This window comes from Eleginops maclovinus, chromosome 10 (assembly GCF_036324505.1).
Source record: "Eleginops maclovinus isolate JMC-PN-2008 ecotype Puerto Natales chromosome 10, JC_Emac_rtc_rv5, whole genome shotgun sequence".
NCBI lineage: Eukaryota > Metazoa > Chordata > Actinopteri > Perciformes > Eleginopidae > Eleginops > Eleginops maclovinus.
The window spans coordinates 11,990,990-12,007,444 of record NC_086358.1 but is presented as its reverse complement, the minus strand read 5'-3'; the positions used below and the strand labels follow the sequence as shown (position 1 = coordinate 12,007,444).

The following is a 16,455-nucleotide window of genomic DNA, read 5'->3' as shown; positions in this document are numbered from 1 at the left end:
AAGACCCTAAAGTGGCATAGCAGGTTAAACAAATAAAAGAAATGTACTTGTGAAAAGGTTAATTACGAACATATTTTTTCAATTGAATAGCTTACAAGTAAAATAAGCACATATCAATCCAGATGCCCTCTCAGTACCACCTAAAGACTACATGATAATGATAATGTTTAAATCTTAGTAAAAAATATGTTGTGGTAAATGAGAATCACTTAAAACCAAATCAGTTCTATATTAATGATATTTCTATTTCATATATGTTTAAGAACATTAACTGGCAGATATGAAGTACACCAGCTTGGTAATTTATTAGCTTTTGTACACCAACCACAGTAGTGTGTACTTTGTGTTTTGTTCAAAGGGTCTCTATGATGCCTGCTGTCATCAGCAGTTCCCTCTGATCCGACAGAAATGTTGAAAAGGCCCATTGTGTTTGCATCAGTCATTAACCACCCACATGAGCAGCAGCAATTAATGTGGGGTTGATCTGTTGATGTGCAGTGTTTTCCTATCACCACCAGTTGCCATTAGAAAATATCCAAACGTGTATTGTAAAATGTATATATTTATCTGAGATGAGCAAGCAGTGCACTTGTGAAACAGTGTGCATCTTTGTGCGGTTAGATGTTTATGGCATCCACTCCCATTGTCTGAGAAGCGCTAAGATAGCAACTTTTCTTTTGTGACACTGCACTCATTGCATGTTCCCAATATTTTACACACAAGAATGGCATGTGTGCAGACATTGTCTACGGCTCCACATGGCACAAAGAGAAAATCTTAGTGCTGAGTTCGTCGGATTGAAGGCCCTGACCTGGGCTTACACCTGTGGACTCTGCACAGAAGATAAGATTAAATGATGGCCCCAGGTACAAATACACACTCTTGTTGAAACAGTGGTAGTAACATATGACTACACAATAGCAAAAGCACAATAAATAAATAAAAAGACACTGTGCATAAGATTTATAAATACACAGAGAATTGTACAATGAATCTGAATGAAATCCTTGTCAATCTGAGGATAAAAGATAAAGAAATCAAACGTTGTCTATTGCAATCGGCAATAATTCAAGACAAGGTTTTATTATTTCTAATGCAGTACAGTGCTTATCTTCTCATTGTTCTGTTTACTGAAGGGCCATAAAGCTTTATTGTTTCCAGAAGTGATATCCTGAGATGAAACTACATAATAGTACAAACTCAAACCAGACAGAAACAAAGAAGGAAAATAATATCTAAATTCTGTGTGTTTCTTACAAGCATACACAAAATATGTATGAGGTTCTTAAACTTGATCCTAAACACAAGATCCATTTGAAGAACTCTGATCTTTGAAACATACTGAAGGTCACTTTCATTTTTCGTTATCTAGATATTTTACCTTTTGGTACAATAAAACAATGAGCAATAAAATACAATAATATTCAAATAAACATGCTAAACAACTGCTTAATTGCTTTCTTTTATAAACAGGGCTGAAAGACATATTCAGACTCTTTAATTAAGTAGAATTATTATGACCATATTGTTCAGTAAAAGTAATTGTGCAATAAAATGTTGCCTGCCAATTATTTACTATTTTGGATTAGTATTATTAATGCATACATATTGCATTTTACTGCAGTCTATGTTTAAAGTTGTGCTCATTTTAGGTCTTTTATATACTGTTTGGTAGTTTAATGAGTTAGTAACTACCACAAACGTACCTATAGTAACTGACAGCGGAGAAAAAAGTATAATATTTCGAACTGAAATTTAATGGAATATAAGTTTTAGAAAGTCGGCATTAAAAAAAATGAAATTAAAATACTCTAGTTAAGCACAATTACTTCTAATTTCGACTCAAGTACAGCACTCGAGTAAATGCACTTAGTGACATTCTTCCACTGAGTATAAGTGCATAAACTCTCCTTCCTCACCCAATCAGAATTTCCTTGCACTTGTTTCTCCTGTGTATCTTTAATTATATCATTCACCCTATCTCCGCCCCTATGTATATTCCTCCCTGCACTGACAAACACTGATTTATCATGGCTGTGTTTCAAAGGGTGAGCACTGTCATGTCATTGGCTGACAGCCTGACAACACCCACTCAACCATAGGAGTGTGATAGGGGGAAGGGGGAGGTGTGATAGGGGGAGGAGAGGAGCATAAAAGAAGAGGGGATGGATGGGAGATCGAAAAGGTCACATGGTGCTTTTCATTAGCATGAGAGCTTGGAGGAACAGGCTGACTTCCTGCATCTGTTTTGTGTCTGTGTTTACTTCTTTTGCTCATGCTAGTATGAAATTAAAACCCCAGCCCCCCACTATGACCACCTTCCCCTTATCACTCTGAAGGCCTCTGAAACAAAAGACAGGGTCAGAAGTTCCTCAACGCCTACAAGGGTCACCTTGAGAACTGGTAATGTCACAACCAGCCGGAACAGGTCTGCTGAGAAAACGAATCTAAGTTGTTCAAAGGATTCCTAGAAACAAGTTAATGACGAAACACTTTGGACAAACAAAGTTTTATCTGTGTTTTTTTCTTTGATTTTCCTTAGCCAAGTCAAGGCTGAAACTTGTTATGACGTCATGAATGAAAATGCAGACGCTCATGGGGTTGAATACAAATATTATTGCTAACAATCATCTTTTTTTCCTTTTATCAAAAAGAGACAGAACAGGGAGTTAAATATTAAGCACAGGCTGTTTGTGTAAATGATCAAAAGAGGTTGAGGATTGAAGAATGGACTCAAGGACAAAGCTTAACCAACAGATTATATGTTTGTAAAAAGGTCTCACATAAGGGAAACAGATGCACACATTTTTAATATTTTTATTCAGCCTTTTAGAAAATTAAACACTATCGGTATTTGTTATTTTGATTTTCAACATTTTGACTTTATTCTGAAGATATATTTTCAAAATGGCAAACAACTCTTTCCTTTGATTAAATAAATACTCATGCCTGGTGCTAACACTCCTTTGATCACAAACTTTCATAAACGCCTGTGTACATATTTTTGAGATTCTCCATGATTAGTTGGTACGATACACACCTAGAATTACATTTTTTATCTCTTAATCTGAACAATTGATAATATATTAGTATCATAATAGTTATGATAATCAAGTCAAACTATTGGAAAATACTTCTTAAAAGCAAAAGATTACATTATTTTAGGATTAAAGTTTACATTGTGCAGGTTTAAAGATGTAAAGAGCTTTTCTGAACTGTTGGATTTCACCTGTCAGCAGACACTCTGACTCATGGGCTATTTTTACTCCACATTTTTCACATTACTCTACGAGTTAAAACAGCTGTTGGAAGTATTTTTACCCAAAACTCAAATGTTCAAGTTTTTTATGTATATAGGTACGTTACGGATACTATTCTATTTTATAAGCATTATGCATATGTATGTTTGTTGTCTCATTTTTATTTACACTATCACATGACCTTGTAGTATATCTTTCTCTATATGTTGCTGTTGAACTGGTAACAGACAATGGGGATCAACATAACAAGACAAAAAGTTATGTATTGCTCAGGGAACTCTAAATCCATGTAAAAGTTGGTTGTATTTTATATGGAGCAGCTGCTAGTTCTGACCGTTTAATGTGCTTTTGAAGAGCACACTTTGTACCAGAATCTGTTTTCAGGTTAAAGTTGCCCTCTGAAATAACTGTTTTACCTATCTCCTATGGAATATTCAGGAAAGTTATGTACAGGACACTGTCGTAAATTAGGAATATGGCCGCCTTGCAGACTGTTTGTTTTGTTTCACTGACAACAGTTAAACACTAGATGGAGCAAGAGTCTTTCCCTTCATTCCTTAGTGTGCTGCATGAAGATGAGAATATAAATCCACTGATGTTCGAAGCCTTCATACCAAAGTGAGTAAACGGAATAAAACAATTTGAAAGCTATGTGATGGTTATTTTGCCATGCAGATAAATTGGATTTATTTTCCCAGTTTCATCAGATCTATGCTCTCTCTGGATTATACAGAGTAACCAAGTAATATTGAACTGCATTGCATTTCAGTGCTTGGGCAATGCACTTAAATAGAAAACAGAAAATCCAACCTCTGCCCGAACGGATTAATGTTAAGTTTACAAACTTTTTTATTATAACGTTTCCCTGTTTTTCTGATTGTTTTACTCCAATTCCTTTCGACACCAGTCAAGCCAACTTGTGTGTGTGTGTGTGTGTGTGTGTGTGTGTGTGTGTGTGTGTGTGTGTGTGTGTGTGTGTGTGTGTGTGTGTGTGTGTGTGTGTGTGTGTGTGTGTGTGTGTGTGTGTGTGTGAATTTAGAAGTCGAAAGGTAAAAAGTTGAAAAGGTTCCCACGAGAACTTTCCAATCGAATGTCTCTATTCAGGAAGTTGTGGCTTTTGCTTGCGTCTGTTCACATCTCCCCATCAGCACAATGCATATCTCTATATATACTAGTGTGTGTGTGTGTGTGTGTGTGTGTGTGTGTGTGTGTGTGTGTGTGTGTGTGTGTGTGTGTGTGTGTGTGTGTGTGTGTGTGTGTGTGTGTGTGTGTGTGTGTGTGTGTGTGTGTGTGTGTGTGTGTGTGTGTGTGTGTTGTACATCATTTTTGACAATCAGATGTTGCCCCACGTGTCAGGTGGCCCAGACGGAAACCCTACAGGAAGTAAGGTCAGGCCCAGGGAGGTCAGGGAAAAGTCAAACTGCCTGCTTTCATCAACAAATTTTGTCTCTCGCTACGCACCGTCAACTGTCTGTCAACCACAGTCTACACCCAAAACTTTCGGTTTTCTTTTTAAGGAGAACTGATGTTGTGCTTCTGCAACTTATATGAACTAACTGAAATGTTGTAATCTGCCTCAACTATCCAAATGTATCTTATATACATTTCTTTTTACAATATTTGTTTAAACTGTAGTTCATGGTTCAAATATTTGAAGATGTATCCAAATATCACGCAGAGCAGTATGACAAAACAACACACAGTAATTGTTTTGAACTACAAGGTCTTATCTTTAATAAAAGTGAGATCAATAAAAAATAATAATTCACAAAGGTAAAGAGGTGTTATTTGTTTGAGGACAACCACTCTTCAGACTTGAGGTTCAGCTAGGATATCTGTGGATAGTCTGGTCCAAAGAGAGCTGCAGGGACGGCTCCTCCACTCCACTGTGGACACACATGAATATAGCATTAAACTATTTATAAATAACAGAACTCTGACTCTGACAAAAACAGCTCTATCAAAAAAACAAATTGCAAACACTCCTAAAAATCTAATAGGTAAAGTTATCTAAAATTCCCAACATTCTCCGGCTCTAGCTTCTCAAATGTGAGAAGTTGCTGGTCATATCTGTTTTATAAAATTGTAAATCGAAGATCTTTGACATTTGAACTTGACTATTTCTTTTGCATTTTAGAGACCTAATTCAATCATGACTAGTGAACTTTATATGCACCAGTTTACTGAAGACAACAAATGCCTTTAATCTCAATATGGAAATATTTTTTGTTGCTCGTTGCCTAATGCTGCTGTGGGCTGGACTTGGTCCTCATTTTTTTGTCTTATGATGTTTTTATTTGTTTGGTAAAGGAGCTGGATGTACTGTGCAAGTGCTAAATAAGCAAAATGCAATGGTGCATTGAGATAAATGCAAACAAGGCAGAGTTTAGCAGTTGTGTTCATCATATTCACTACACTCATTTAGTCTGTCAGCATGCTAACATTTCATAATAAGCAAAACACAAAATACAGCTGAGGCTTATGGGAATATTTTTACAGGTATTTAGGGGAAACTTTGACCAACATTTGAATAGAAATCTGACACAAAAACACAAATTTGATCCTCACAGGGCACTGGAGGAACAAGTGAGATTCATCCTTCTCTGTAAATGAATGTTCTGTACAAAATTCAATCCATCACGCAGGTTTTCCTATCTGGACCTCAGATGTAGACCGAATAACATTGCCGTCCCAAGAGCCACACCACTAACATGGCTATAAAATGTTTATTTTAAGATAGATATAGCTCTATAAAGTAAGTTGAAAACTGTGAAAGTAGCTATAAATCAGAGGTCACACACACCTGAGGACATAGGTAACACAGAGGATGCACAGTGGCTGGTTGGCGCCGGACCTGGACTTGGAGGATCGGACGCTGGGGATGACGGCACTGTGACTCTCCACCCAGACATACCCTCCACCTCTCACCAGCATCCTGTACCGACCGCTGACTGACTGACTCTTGATACACACTGCAGAGAGAGAGAGGGAGGTGAAATCGGGTATTTGCAGGGGTCTAATGTGTGTGTGCATCTCTACTTACAGTTGAAATGATTTTTGGTCAAACAGTTTGTGTCCAGTGTGTGGCAGAGATCATAGATGGAGCGGCCGAGCAGCTCCTCAGTGCTGTAACCTAAAAGCAGAGTCATTCTGCAAACACATTAAGAAATAACACTGTGAATTTATTTTTCAAATATTCTGCCTGATAAACTCATCTTTAAGCATTAACTGCACCTCCTTAAAATGTACTTCATTTTATTTATTCAGCAGCCACTGACATTATGCAGTGGTAGGTCTAAACAACAAAAAGGAGAAGGTAAAAAGAGAAGTTATATTTCTCTTAGTTACTATTGTCAAGCTAAATTAACCCCTTCAAATCAAGATTCAATATACATGTATATTCTGTATCTGTTTGTTTAGGATCTTCAAGGAAGCTTTATGACTATAAAAATAGAGAAATGTTCAATCGCTATCCATCAAATGGAAATATTCTACGTGTCTTGTGCATAATTGAATACACAGCATGACACATTTGGAGACCTTGGACATTTTGAGATCTCCACTAGAATTTAAAGAAGCTCTATTATGCTTTTTGGGTTTTCCTGTAGTGAGTTATATAGATTAGTGTAGAGGGAGTTTTTCTCCCACACACTCCCCCCCAACTTGAAACACCTCCATTATTACATTCCTACGTAACACTTATGCTTCTATTGGCTATAGGTCTCCAATAGGCTGAGGGTTGAGACACCTCTAAGCAGTTGACCAATCACAACTGAGCCGGCCAGCTAACCAATCAGTGCAGACTGGGCTCTGGTTTCAGTCAGAGGGGGAAAAGAGGTGGCAGTATGAGAAAAATAGAGACCTTTTTGTACATGGAGCATGGAAACATTTCATGAGGCTCTGGCGCAGTGGGTTAGTGCAATAATTGAGTGTATTTATTTGTGTAAATCACCTCTGGTCACAGTACGTGAACCTCATGTCCATGCTGTGCTGACTGGTGAAGGTATGTTTGCTGAGGAGTGTGTGTGAGAGGGGCAGAGGCTGGCAGGTCAGCAGAAGGCAGGAAACTGAAGACGGTGCGACACACACCTTGGCTCGGCCCTGACAGTGGAGAACCTATAGGCAAACAGTGAGAGAGGGATTTAAACCAACACAAAATAAGAGATGACAAGCTGTTTGTTGCTTCAGCTTTTAGTGTGGTATTGTTTTCTCACTAACCTTCCACGTAGCTGACTTGAGGTTGGGGCTTCTTCCTCTGTGTGTCAGAGCGCTTTTGATCCTCATGACAAAGTCCCTCTTTTCACCGCTCCAAACTTCCTCTTAAAAACAAGCAATTGAGAAAGTTGAAGGGATAAACCTGCTTAAATATATATATATATATACTGTATATATAAACACAGGATTTACAACCAAAACTGAACATCGATTCTTGACCATTCTCAAGACACACTCACACATACACACCTGCTGTTACACGTAGATTATTTCTGATTTCTTCATGGTCACAGGGGTGAGAAAACTCAAAGATATTGTGTCCCATCAGCTCAGCCTGTCAGAGGATTTAAAGTTCATATTTATATGCAAACAGTGCATCCTAAATGTATACCGTTACTTATTACTATCTACTGTAGAAATGTGTGTGGGTTTGTGTACCTGTGTCAAGCCCATGTACTTGCTGACATTGCCGGACAGGTAGATCATGTCTCCCTCTGAGGACAAGACCATCAGAAATCCCTCCAGGATCCTCAGGTACATGTTTATCTCTTCCGAGGCGTCTGCATCATCCGTTACTTTTTCCTCTTCTTCACCACGTCCTCCGTTCAACTCATGCCGAACCAATTGACCCTCTGTCGTTTGTCCACATTTTACTTTGTGACTAGCCTGTGATTTGCTCGCTGTCTTCCCTGAAACCGCGAGAGAAAGAAGGTGATCTGAATGATAGTGCTGTTTGATTGATTTAGTCCCTCTCTTGAAAAACTACCACAATATACATGTTTAGTCGGTGCAACATTCATGGGAGCTATGAACAAATGATGTGGCATATTTTGTGTGTGTGTGTGTGTGTGTGTGTGTGTGTGTGTGTGTTTCTTTCTTTCTTTCTTCAGTTCAAAGTACTCATGCTCAGTCTAACACTCGCTCAAACCCGCCAGTCTGTGACCACAGTTTATCACACTAAGCTTTTTTTTTCAAACAGCAGAACATATTGTTCTGCCAAAAATTACATTTCAATTGTAAATATATATGATATAAATAATATTTATTTTGGATTTGAACATGACTCTTCATGGATCGATCCCTCTTAAGGACAGCCGTGATTTTGTTTCATAACTTGCTTCATTTCAATATATGTATTTAAAGTAAAATAGGATGTGTTTTTGGTTGGGATTGTATTTTCAGAATTAAATTCATCTTTAAATTAGAAATTGAAATATGATTTTTTACATAATTGACCTAGAAGTGATCTATGACGATTGATTTTAAGGACCTATACTGTGAGGCAGAAAGTATTCTTTGCCCTCTCTATTTTTTTTATATATAAACTTTTATCTTAATAATGCAAACATATACAGCTGTATTTATTTTAGTATAAACTAATAATAAATAAATGCATAAATATATATTCTTTTATGATTTTGAAACACGTCTTATGACTAGGTATTGTGTTAGATGTTTACCCATCTATGTAAAAGCTTTAACGTGTGTGAGGACCATTGGTACCTGTGAGCAGTGTGTGCATGCGTATGTAACTGAGTGTGAGGCGGATCACTGAGGGCTTGTCGAGGTGATCCCGGACAGACTGTTGGAGCGGCAGGAGGCGAGACAAATCTTCAAACACCTCAGACTCCACCCGTCGCCTCTTTCTGGCCGCCTCCCGGCTGATCGCCCTGCAGAGGACAGAGGCCGAGAAAACCAACTCTAAGGTCATTTTCAAAAACTCACTGCATTACCCCATTATAACATAGATGAAGCTGTTTATTAATGTTGTAATTACAGAGTACAACAGAGTTTCTTCTGTGTGTTTTGTAACAGCTATTTGTATGAATTCAAAGATTTGTATACTTTCAAATGAGTCAAAGTGAGAATTGCCAAGAATTGTGCATTTACTGCAAGACTCTATGAGGGACTTACATTTTTACATTTCAAAAAGTACTTTCATTTACCTTTTACTAAAAGTTTTTCCTAACACTGTCCCTCATCACGAACTGCAACTTTGCAGATTCAGCTTCTAACTGCAGCATGATCTAACACTGATAAAACATCTCAGCTTCATGACAGTGTCTTTTAACGTTATTGCATCAATATTGCAGAGAATTTCTCCCCATAAAGGGAAGCATTGTTTACTTCAACGAAAACGGAGACTTAGAAATCAAAAAGGATTGGTTTCCATCAGCAAAATTACTTTGACTTTTTATAATTAGGTTTTTACAGCTAAAGCTTTTTTTCAACTTTCAATTAATGTGCTGTTGATACTTTCACTTTTCTTTAAAGGAGGTGAATAGTTCATCCTCCACTGAAGAACACATAGGGAAGTTCAGCAGTGCATGGTCATGATTCAGATGCCCTGTGGCCACACCATCTTTGGGTTGACCTCCTAACCTCAGTTACTGACCCTCCTTCACAAAGCAATTTAGTAAAACAAAATAAATAAATAAATTGGAATGTTGTAAAAAAAAGAATTCAGATCACACTGTTAAGAAGCAGCATTACCTTCTCTTCTCCTTGTCGGCTGTCATCGCGTCCAACAGGTGTCTCTATCCGGGGTCATGGTGGCTCAGAACCGAAGAGATGGAGGCTGTAGGAGTTCACAGCACAGCAGGGAATCTCCCCGCTACAATTTGCAGCCTCACAGCTAGTTAAATTAATCAGAGCGGCAATTAGTGGTGCCAAATGTCACAAGGCAAGTGATCCCCGCAGCACAGATGACTTCAGCAGCGAGTGCCTCCTCTCCCCTCAGCATGTGCATCACCTACAGGGCCCCCAAAGCCGAGCATGATGATAGGTCAGCTGGCCAGGAAAAGCATCACCCTCCCCTCCCCTCCCTCTCTCAACTCCACCCTCCCCTTTCTTTTGCTCTCACACAAACTTTGAGGCATCCCACACAGAACAGATCTGCCTCTAAACAGCAGCAAGCAGAGAAATCGATTTAAGAAAAACGAGGAAGGAAAGACGACACGGGTGGAGTGATGTAGACAGCTCAGTGTTTTTATTGGAATCAGACCAGACAGGACTAGCCCGACTGTTGCACTACATTTTGGCACAGAGTAAGATAGTGTGACCAGGAACAGCCCTACCCCTGGGTGCACAAAGCTTCACTACACACCGACTACTGCACACAGAGCCCCCAGCTCGCCTTCAGACCACTGTACAGTACGTGTGACAACAGTCCTCCTCTGTGTGTGCATGTGTGTTTGTAAGAAAGAGTGAGGAGAAGAAAGAGCAGGCGAAGGAGAGAGTCTGTATTTGGTGTTTTTGTCTGTGTGTGTGATTGAAATGAGAGGTAATTCAGCTGCTGGTTTTCCACATTTCTTTTCGCCCGGCTGTAACAGACCTATGATAGTATAGTTATAGTATTATACATAAAGATTTCCTCCAGATACACTTTACAATAATAATAATAATAATAATAATAATAATAATAATAATAACAATAATAATAATAACTATAATACAAAACGAAAGATAGCAATAAGAAAGAAAAGCCATTCTTGAAAAATAAAACGTCAGAGTGGTTTTGGCTGAGTGAGACGGCTGATGGAGGCAGGAAAGGGGAACTGGTGCTTTAGAGGAGATGGTAAGGAAGGGGGGCTGAAAACACTGATGGTAACTATAGGAACAGAAATGCTGAGGACCAAAAGTCACACACCGACAGGGAGCAAGAAAAATCACACATTCACACGTACGAAAATGTACATTCACGACAAAAAAAAAGAAAAAACGCCCACGGGCAGACACGCACTCTGAGAGTAGCAGATGGATGACAGAGCAGGAAATCGGGCTTTACGCTGCTACACAGGCCGCCTGTAACACTCTGCTCCACATAATTAGTTGAATAGCCTGTAACTTGTAAGCTCGACATTCACTTTATACACACGAGACAGGAGGCTGATGAGCGCAAGAGTTCAATCATACCGCACATTTTGAGGAGAAAAAAAAGACAAAAATATCACAACAAATAAAATATATTGATAGTCAGGGTATTGCACAAAGGGTATTTGGCCCTAACTGGTCCACAATAAGGACAGTATTAACACAGGTAGGGTGCTTGTCCATGCGCCACGACTCTCTTTTACTAGCAGACGATACCAACACAATACAGCCACTCAACACAGGCTATATACAGACCTCTGCACCCAGCACCCACTGCACAGTCCTGGTGCCGGGGAGAGAAGCAGTGTAAGTGTGTGTGCGTGTGTCTGCGTGTGTGTGTTTTGGTTGTCTGAGCATGTGCAGTGAGCGTGTAAGAGTAAAGTTCAAGATTGTAGTGTTGGGTTGTGTGTACATCAGCATTTAAAGTGTGCGTGAGAGCATGTGCGGGTGTGTATATTAATATTCATAGTCATATTTATATTCATAATAAACCCAGGCAACAAGTACAACACAATGCAAGTAAAGAATATTCCAAAAAGTAACAACAACCAATAGCTTCAAAGTGAAGGACCGTGTGTGTGTGTGTGTTTTGTAAAGGGATTTATGGTTGTAGACATGTATATGTTTCGTAGGATTTCATTTTCTTCGATCAGTGTGTGTGTGTGTGTGACTGTATGTTTTGGTCTGAATGTGTGTGTTAGGTCTGCGCCTCCTCAGGGGCGCAGTAGGAGAAGTCTTTGAACTCCTCCTGGTTGATCTGTCTGATGATGGCCTCGTCCGTGGGCGTCAACACGGGGTCCTCCTTGGTGAAGTCCTGGTCAAAGTTATTCACATCTCGCTTGGTTTTCTGCAGAGGCAGGCACACACACACACACACACACACACACACACACACACACACACACACACACACACACACACACACACACACACACAGAAGTCAGAGGAAGAAATTTACCAACCATTTTGAGTTTTAAAAGTTACGTTAGAGCGACACCTTCTGATGACTTTTACTCATAACCTTTGTGTGAAGACATAGTTCTACTTACATGTGTGGCACTTCTATAAACCTTGTTTCCAAAATGGGGAGGGCCACCCCCTACAAGAGATAAATCTATGGGTGGATTACAACCCGAGTTTAACCCTGCTTATTTATGTTTATCCTATATGAGGCCTTTCAGTTTGTCTTTTTCTATCAATTTGCAGCCGAGAGGCAGAAAGAGACCCCCTTGTACATGAGGTGAGGTATGTAAAGACCAACTCTGTTTCAGGGGAAAATAAAAGGTATAAGGTTCTTTATCCTTGTCTTCTTTGTATTTCTCCCATCCCAGCTGGGAGAGACAAATATGACACTTGTTTATTAAAATAAAACTCTAAAATGACCAACAGGATGGGAATGTATTGGTACTGCATAACAGATTGTAGTTATTTATTTATATTAATGTTCTTTCTTACTTCCCCATTCATTATTATTTTTTATTAACAAGTATTTCCATTGCACGCCAAGACAACCTGACACCATAACAGCAATACTTTCTTTGATACTTTCCTGGAAGGATTTCAATGTTTTACAAAATAAGAAAGACTATTTGAATGCAAGGTAGCCCTACAACAATTTAGTCAAATCAAAATAAAAAGTATGATTCAAAGACAGGATATGTACCTAACTGCTACATATGCAGTGGCCTATCTGCACTTTTTTTCCATCACTATAAACATGTTGTGAGATGTTTTCACCACAAGAGGACCGTGTTTTACTGCAAGCTGCGTGTTAAGGCAGCAGGACACACAGTCCTTTTGGATGTGTAGAGAATAGAATCTTTACATTCTGCATTTTGAAAAAAATATATAAATCGTAGGAGTTAAATAAATCTAAATGGTTGCCTTAAATGTACAATACATGCATATGTGAGTCTTATTAGATTTACAGTTAATAAAACAGTGCTTGTTTGTGTGTGTGTGTGTGTGTGTGTGTGTGTGTGTGTGTGTGTGTGTGTGTGTGTGTGTGTGTGTGTGTGTGTGTGTGTGTGTGTGTGTGTGTGTGTGTGTGTGTGTGTGCATGTTACTTACAATTCGGGGTTTAAAGGGTGGTTTGACTTTCCTCTGCTCCAGCAGCACCCAGTCGATCTCTCTGAAGAAGGCATGGGTTTTGATGGCCTCCTCACAGCCCTGCGTCACCACGCAGCCCAGACGCTTGGCCGGGTTCTTAGTCATGAACTAAGAACAAACAAACAAACAAACAAACAAACACAATACACACTTGTGATTTCCAAATACAGCTCTGGAAAAAATTAAGAGAACACTCCAAATTGTTCTTAAATCTTTATCTCTACATGTATGGCAGCCATTCCAGTGTCTGTTGAATTCCGAAACAGAGACACATTCTCAGTAGTTTATAGAATACAATACAAAAAGAAAGAAAATCCTTTAACTCAAAGACATGTCTATAAATAATAAAACAAGAGAAAATGATAATGCTGAAGTGGTCTCCTCATTTTTTCCACGGCTGTATATCTTCTGAAAAAACCAACGCTGCTTGAGATGCTGAGCCGTGGTTTCATCCATAAAATGACGAGGACAGAAGCAGAACGAGGGTTTGAGCAAAAAGCATTTCAGTGCTAATAATAGAGCGGAGGCATTAATGGCTCTGTGGTGCAAACAGAGATGAAACAGGTCAGCAGAGTGCTGGTGTTATTTATTTACGGTGACGGAGAGCTGTGTCTGTTTTGTTCTGTAGCCTGTTCAGTATTGTAAGAGCACTTCAGGATCCACCGTGGTTGTATGATCGCATTGTTACTACCTTCACCTCTTTGACTGACTTTTTTATTCTTCTCGGTATCAGAGCACAGTGGATCGTAACACCTCTGCGTTGAGTGCAATGAGTTTGATTTGTGTGTGTGCAGCTCTGAGGATAGAGACATAAATAGGAAAAAGGACAATACAAAACATCTAGCCTTTTAAAGTGTGTCAAATAACCGATAAAATATGTAACCAAGTCCTAGTCAGCACCTCCTATGTATTACTATTGAATGAAGAGGACATTTCAGAAGAAGTGTAATATGAAACAAAGGTATTTATGAAAAACAACTAAAATAGACTTTAAAACACCTGGATAAAAAAATATTTCCCACTGGTTCTGTTTTCTAGACGATACCCAGAATTACAAAATTCTTTGATTAATTCGAACCAAATATTAATATACAGTATATATATGAATATATGTTTATTTCCTGTGTTATATAGAAAGGGCAAACACATTTTTTATTAACATTCTTTTAATTTTTTAATTTAGATCTAGAGAAGTCTTTTATGATTCTCGAAAATATTTCTAAAGAGATCAAATTATTGTGGGAAAATGCCTTCTCGGTACGAAAGAAATCCTGGAAATTAGCTTTCTGGCTTAGTTAAGCTCTTTTACTCAGAGTTAATGGTTCTATTTGAGAGTGAAAAAGTTACGCTTTGAGGTCCTATTGAAGGAGTGAAGATGCACTCGATAATCGAATTGCTCTTTAAACTTTAATCAATCATCCCACAAAGAAAAAGTTGGAAATGGTGTGTGCCGGCAAATCTTACCGCTCTAAGGATTGAAACTGCTTCTTTGCTGAGCCACACGGGGTAGAGGACGTCATCATGGAGAATCGACTCGAACAAGTCGTCTTCATTATCGGCTTCAAATGGAGGCTGCCCGGCCATCATCTCATACATCAGCACGCCCAGAGCCCACCAGTCCACCGAGGCTCCGTACTCCAGCTCCTGCAGGATCTGAATCAGCAACACGACACGGGTCAACATGGAGCCCAGGAAATACAAAATACTGCAACGCAGATACTCTATAAACGCTGGCATTGCAACTGAATAACTTTGAATGTTTATCACATTTTTGGTAGCTGAACTAGGTAATTTAAAGAAGGAGGACAAAATAAAACATCATTTAGAGCTCCAATGGCTGAAAAAAGGAAGAAGTCACATCAGGTTGGTAAATAAAATGACAGATTTTTACTGAAAGTGATGAAAAGTTACCAGTAAAACTGTTTAAAGTAAAAACATGGTAGGTATTAAAGCTCTAATTTGAGAAAAGGAAAGGCAGAAGGAAGGAATGATGGAATCAAGGAAAGGAAAGACAAAAAACTGAATAAAAGAAATAGGAACACACGTAATTAAAAAAGATAGCTTGAAAAGGTCCCTAAATCACATAAACAGAAACATTCTATTGAACTGTTTCTTGAATTGTAGTAGTTACTGTTTCCTTTTTTTCTATGATAATAACCTAAAATAAAAACAAAACTAGAACTCTGAATATATGTTGACTTGAAAACTGCATAATAGCTATTGGTTGATACTTATGGACCAAATGATTAACCTCTACATTGAGAAATATAAAGTGAAATAACTCTTAGCTTCAGCTGCACCAGTAACATTAAACTGTGTAAATGTGCTGAGACAACAGAAATATAACCTTTGAACAGCTCAGCTCACCTCAGGGGCGATGTAGTCAGGCGTGCCACAGAAGGTGGTGGTGGTCACGCCGTTCTTGATGCCCTCCTTGCACATGCCGAAGTCGGCCAGCTTACAGTGTCCCTCTGCATCCAACAGGATGTTATCCAGCTTCAGATCCCTGGGAGAGAAAGACAGAGAGAAAGAATCAGCACCATCTGGTTTATAACAGTTGGACTCTCAGGGAGAAGTGCACAAGCAATGTGAAAAAAAACGTGAGAAACACCACGTAATGTAAGTGTGAAACATGTTGTCATGCCCCTTCTGGTACGCTCCTGATAAGAACAACTATTTCTGAGATTCTTATCGTCTTAAAGTTTTTTTTACTTCTCTGGACAATTAGGATTCACGTCTAAAACAACACAGAATATGAATACTATTATTATTTCAAGTTTTACAAAGACTTTAGATGACTTTGGATGAAAAGAGTAAGGGGGTGTTTACCTGTAGATGACCCCATTGCGGTGCAGGAACATGAGGGCTGAGGTGACTTCTGCGGCGTAGAAACGAGAGCGAGGCTCATCAAACTTCCTGGATCGCTGAATCTGGAACATCAGGTCTCCTCCGTTCACATATTCCATTACAAAAAACAAACGATCCTGCAGATAAGGAG

General features: G+C 38.9%; 2 protein-coding genes across 2 annotated transcripts in view; both read right to left on the bottom strand.

Moving 5' to 3' along the window:
* Positions 1–4,966: 4,966 nt before the first annotated feature.
* Positions 4,967–10,221, bottom strand: epas1a (endothelial PAS domain protein 1a). Its single transcript, XM_063893588.1, has 9 exons — positions 9,969–10,221; positions 8,979–9,145; positions 7,914–8,164; positions 7,725–7,809; positions 7,479–7,579; positions 7,213–7,376; positions 6,304–6,410; positions 6,064–6,232; positions 4,967–5,146 (listed from the first exon to the last, which is right to left on the bottom strand). The coding sequence occupies exons 1-9, from the start codon at positions 9,992–9,994 to the stop codon at positions 5,083–5,085; spliced, it is 1,134 nt and encodes a 377-aa protein (XP_063749658.1). The 5' UTR covers positions 9,995–10,221; the 3' UTR covers positions 4,967–5,082.
* A 221-nt stretch (positions 10,222–10,442) lies between these two features.
* The window catches only part of prkcea (protein kinase C, epsilon a), a 30,807-nt gene continuing 24,794 nt past the window's right edge, over positions 10,443–16,455 (bottom strand). Inside the window, exons 11-15 of the mRNA XM_063893467.1 lie at positions 16,287–16,441; positions 15,825–15,963; positions 14,922–15,110; positions 13,419–13,565; positions 10,443–12,195 (exon numbers count right to left, since the gene is read on the bottom strand). Coding sequence (XP_063749537.1) covers positions 12,046–12,195; positions 13,419–13,565; positions 14,922–15,110; positions 15,825–15,963; positions 16,287–16,441 — 780 coding nt within the window. The 3' untranslated portion in view covers positions 10,443–12,045. The remainder of the gene's footprint in view (positions 12,196–13,418; positions 13,566–14,921; positions 15,111–15,824; positions 15,964–16,286; positions 16,442–16,455) is intronic.

Excerpts from the sequence above, each read along its gene's own strand:
- epas1a (XM_063893588.1), bottom strand. The coding sequence starts at position 9,994 with ATGACAGCCGACAAGGAGAAGAGAAG. Across the intron at positions 9,146-9,968 it reads GCCGACAAGGAGAAGAGAAG|GGCGATCAGCCGGGAGGCGG; the intron begins GTAATGCTGCTT and ends TGTCCTCTGCAG. Across the intron at positions 7,810-7,913 it reads AGTACATGGGCTTGACACAG|GCTGAGCTGATGGGACACAA; the intron begins GTACACAAACCC and ends ATCCTCTGACAG.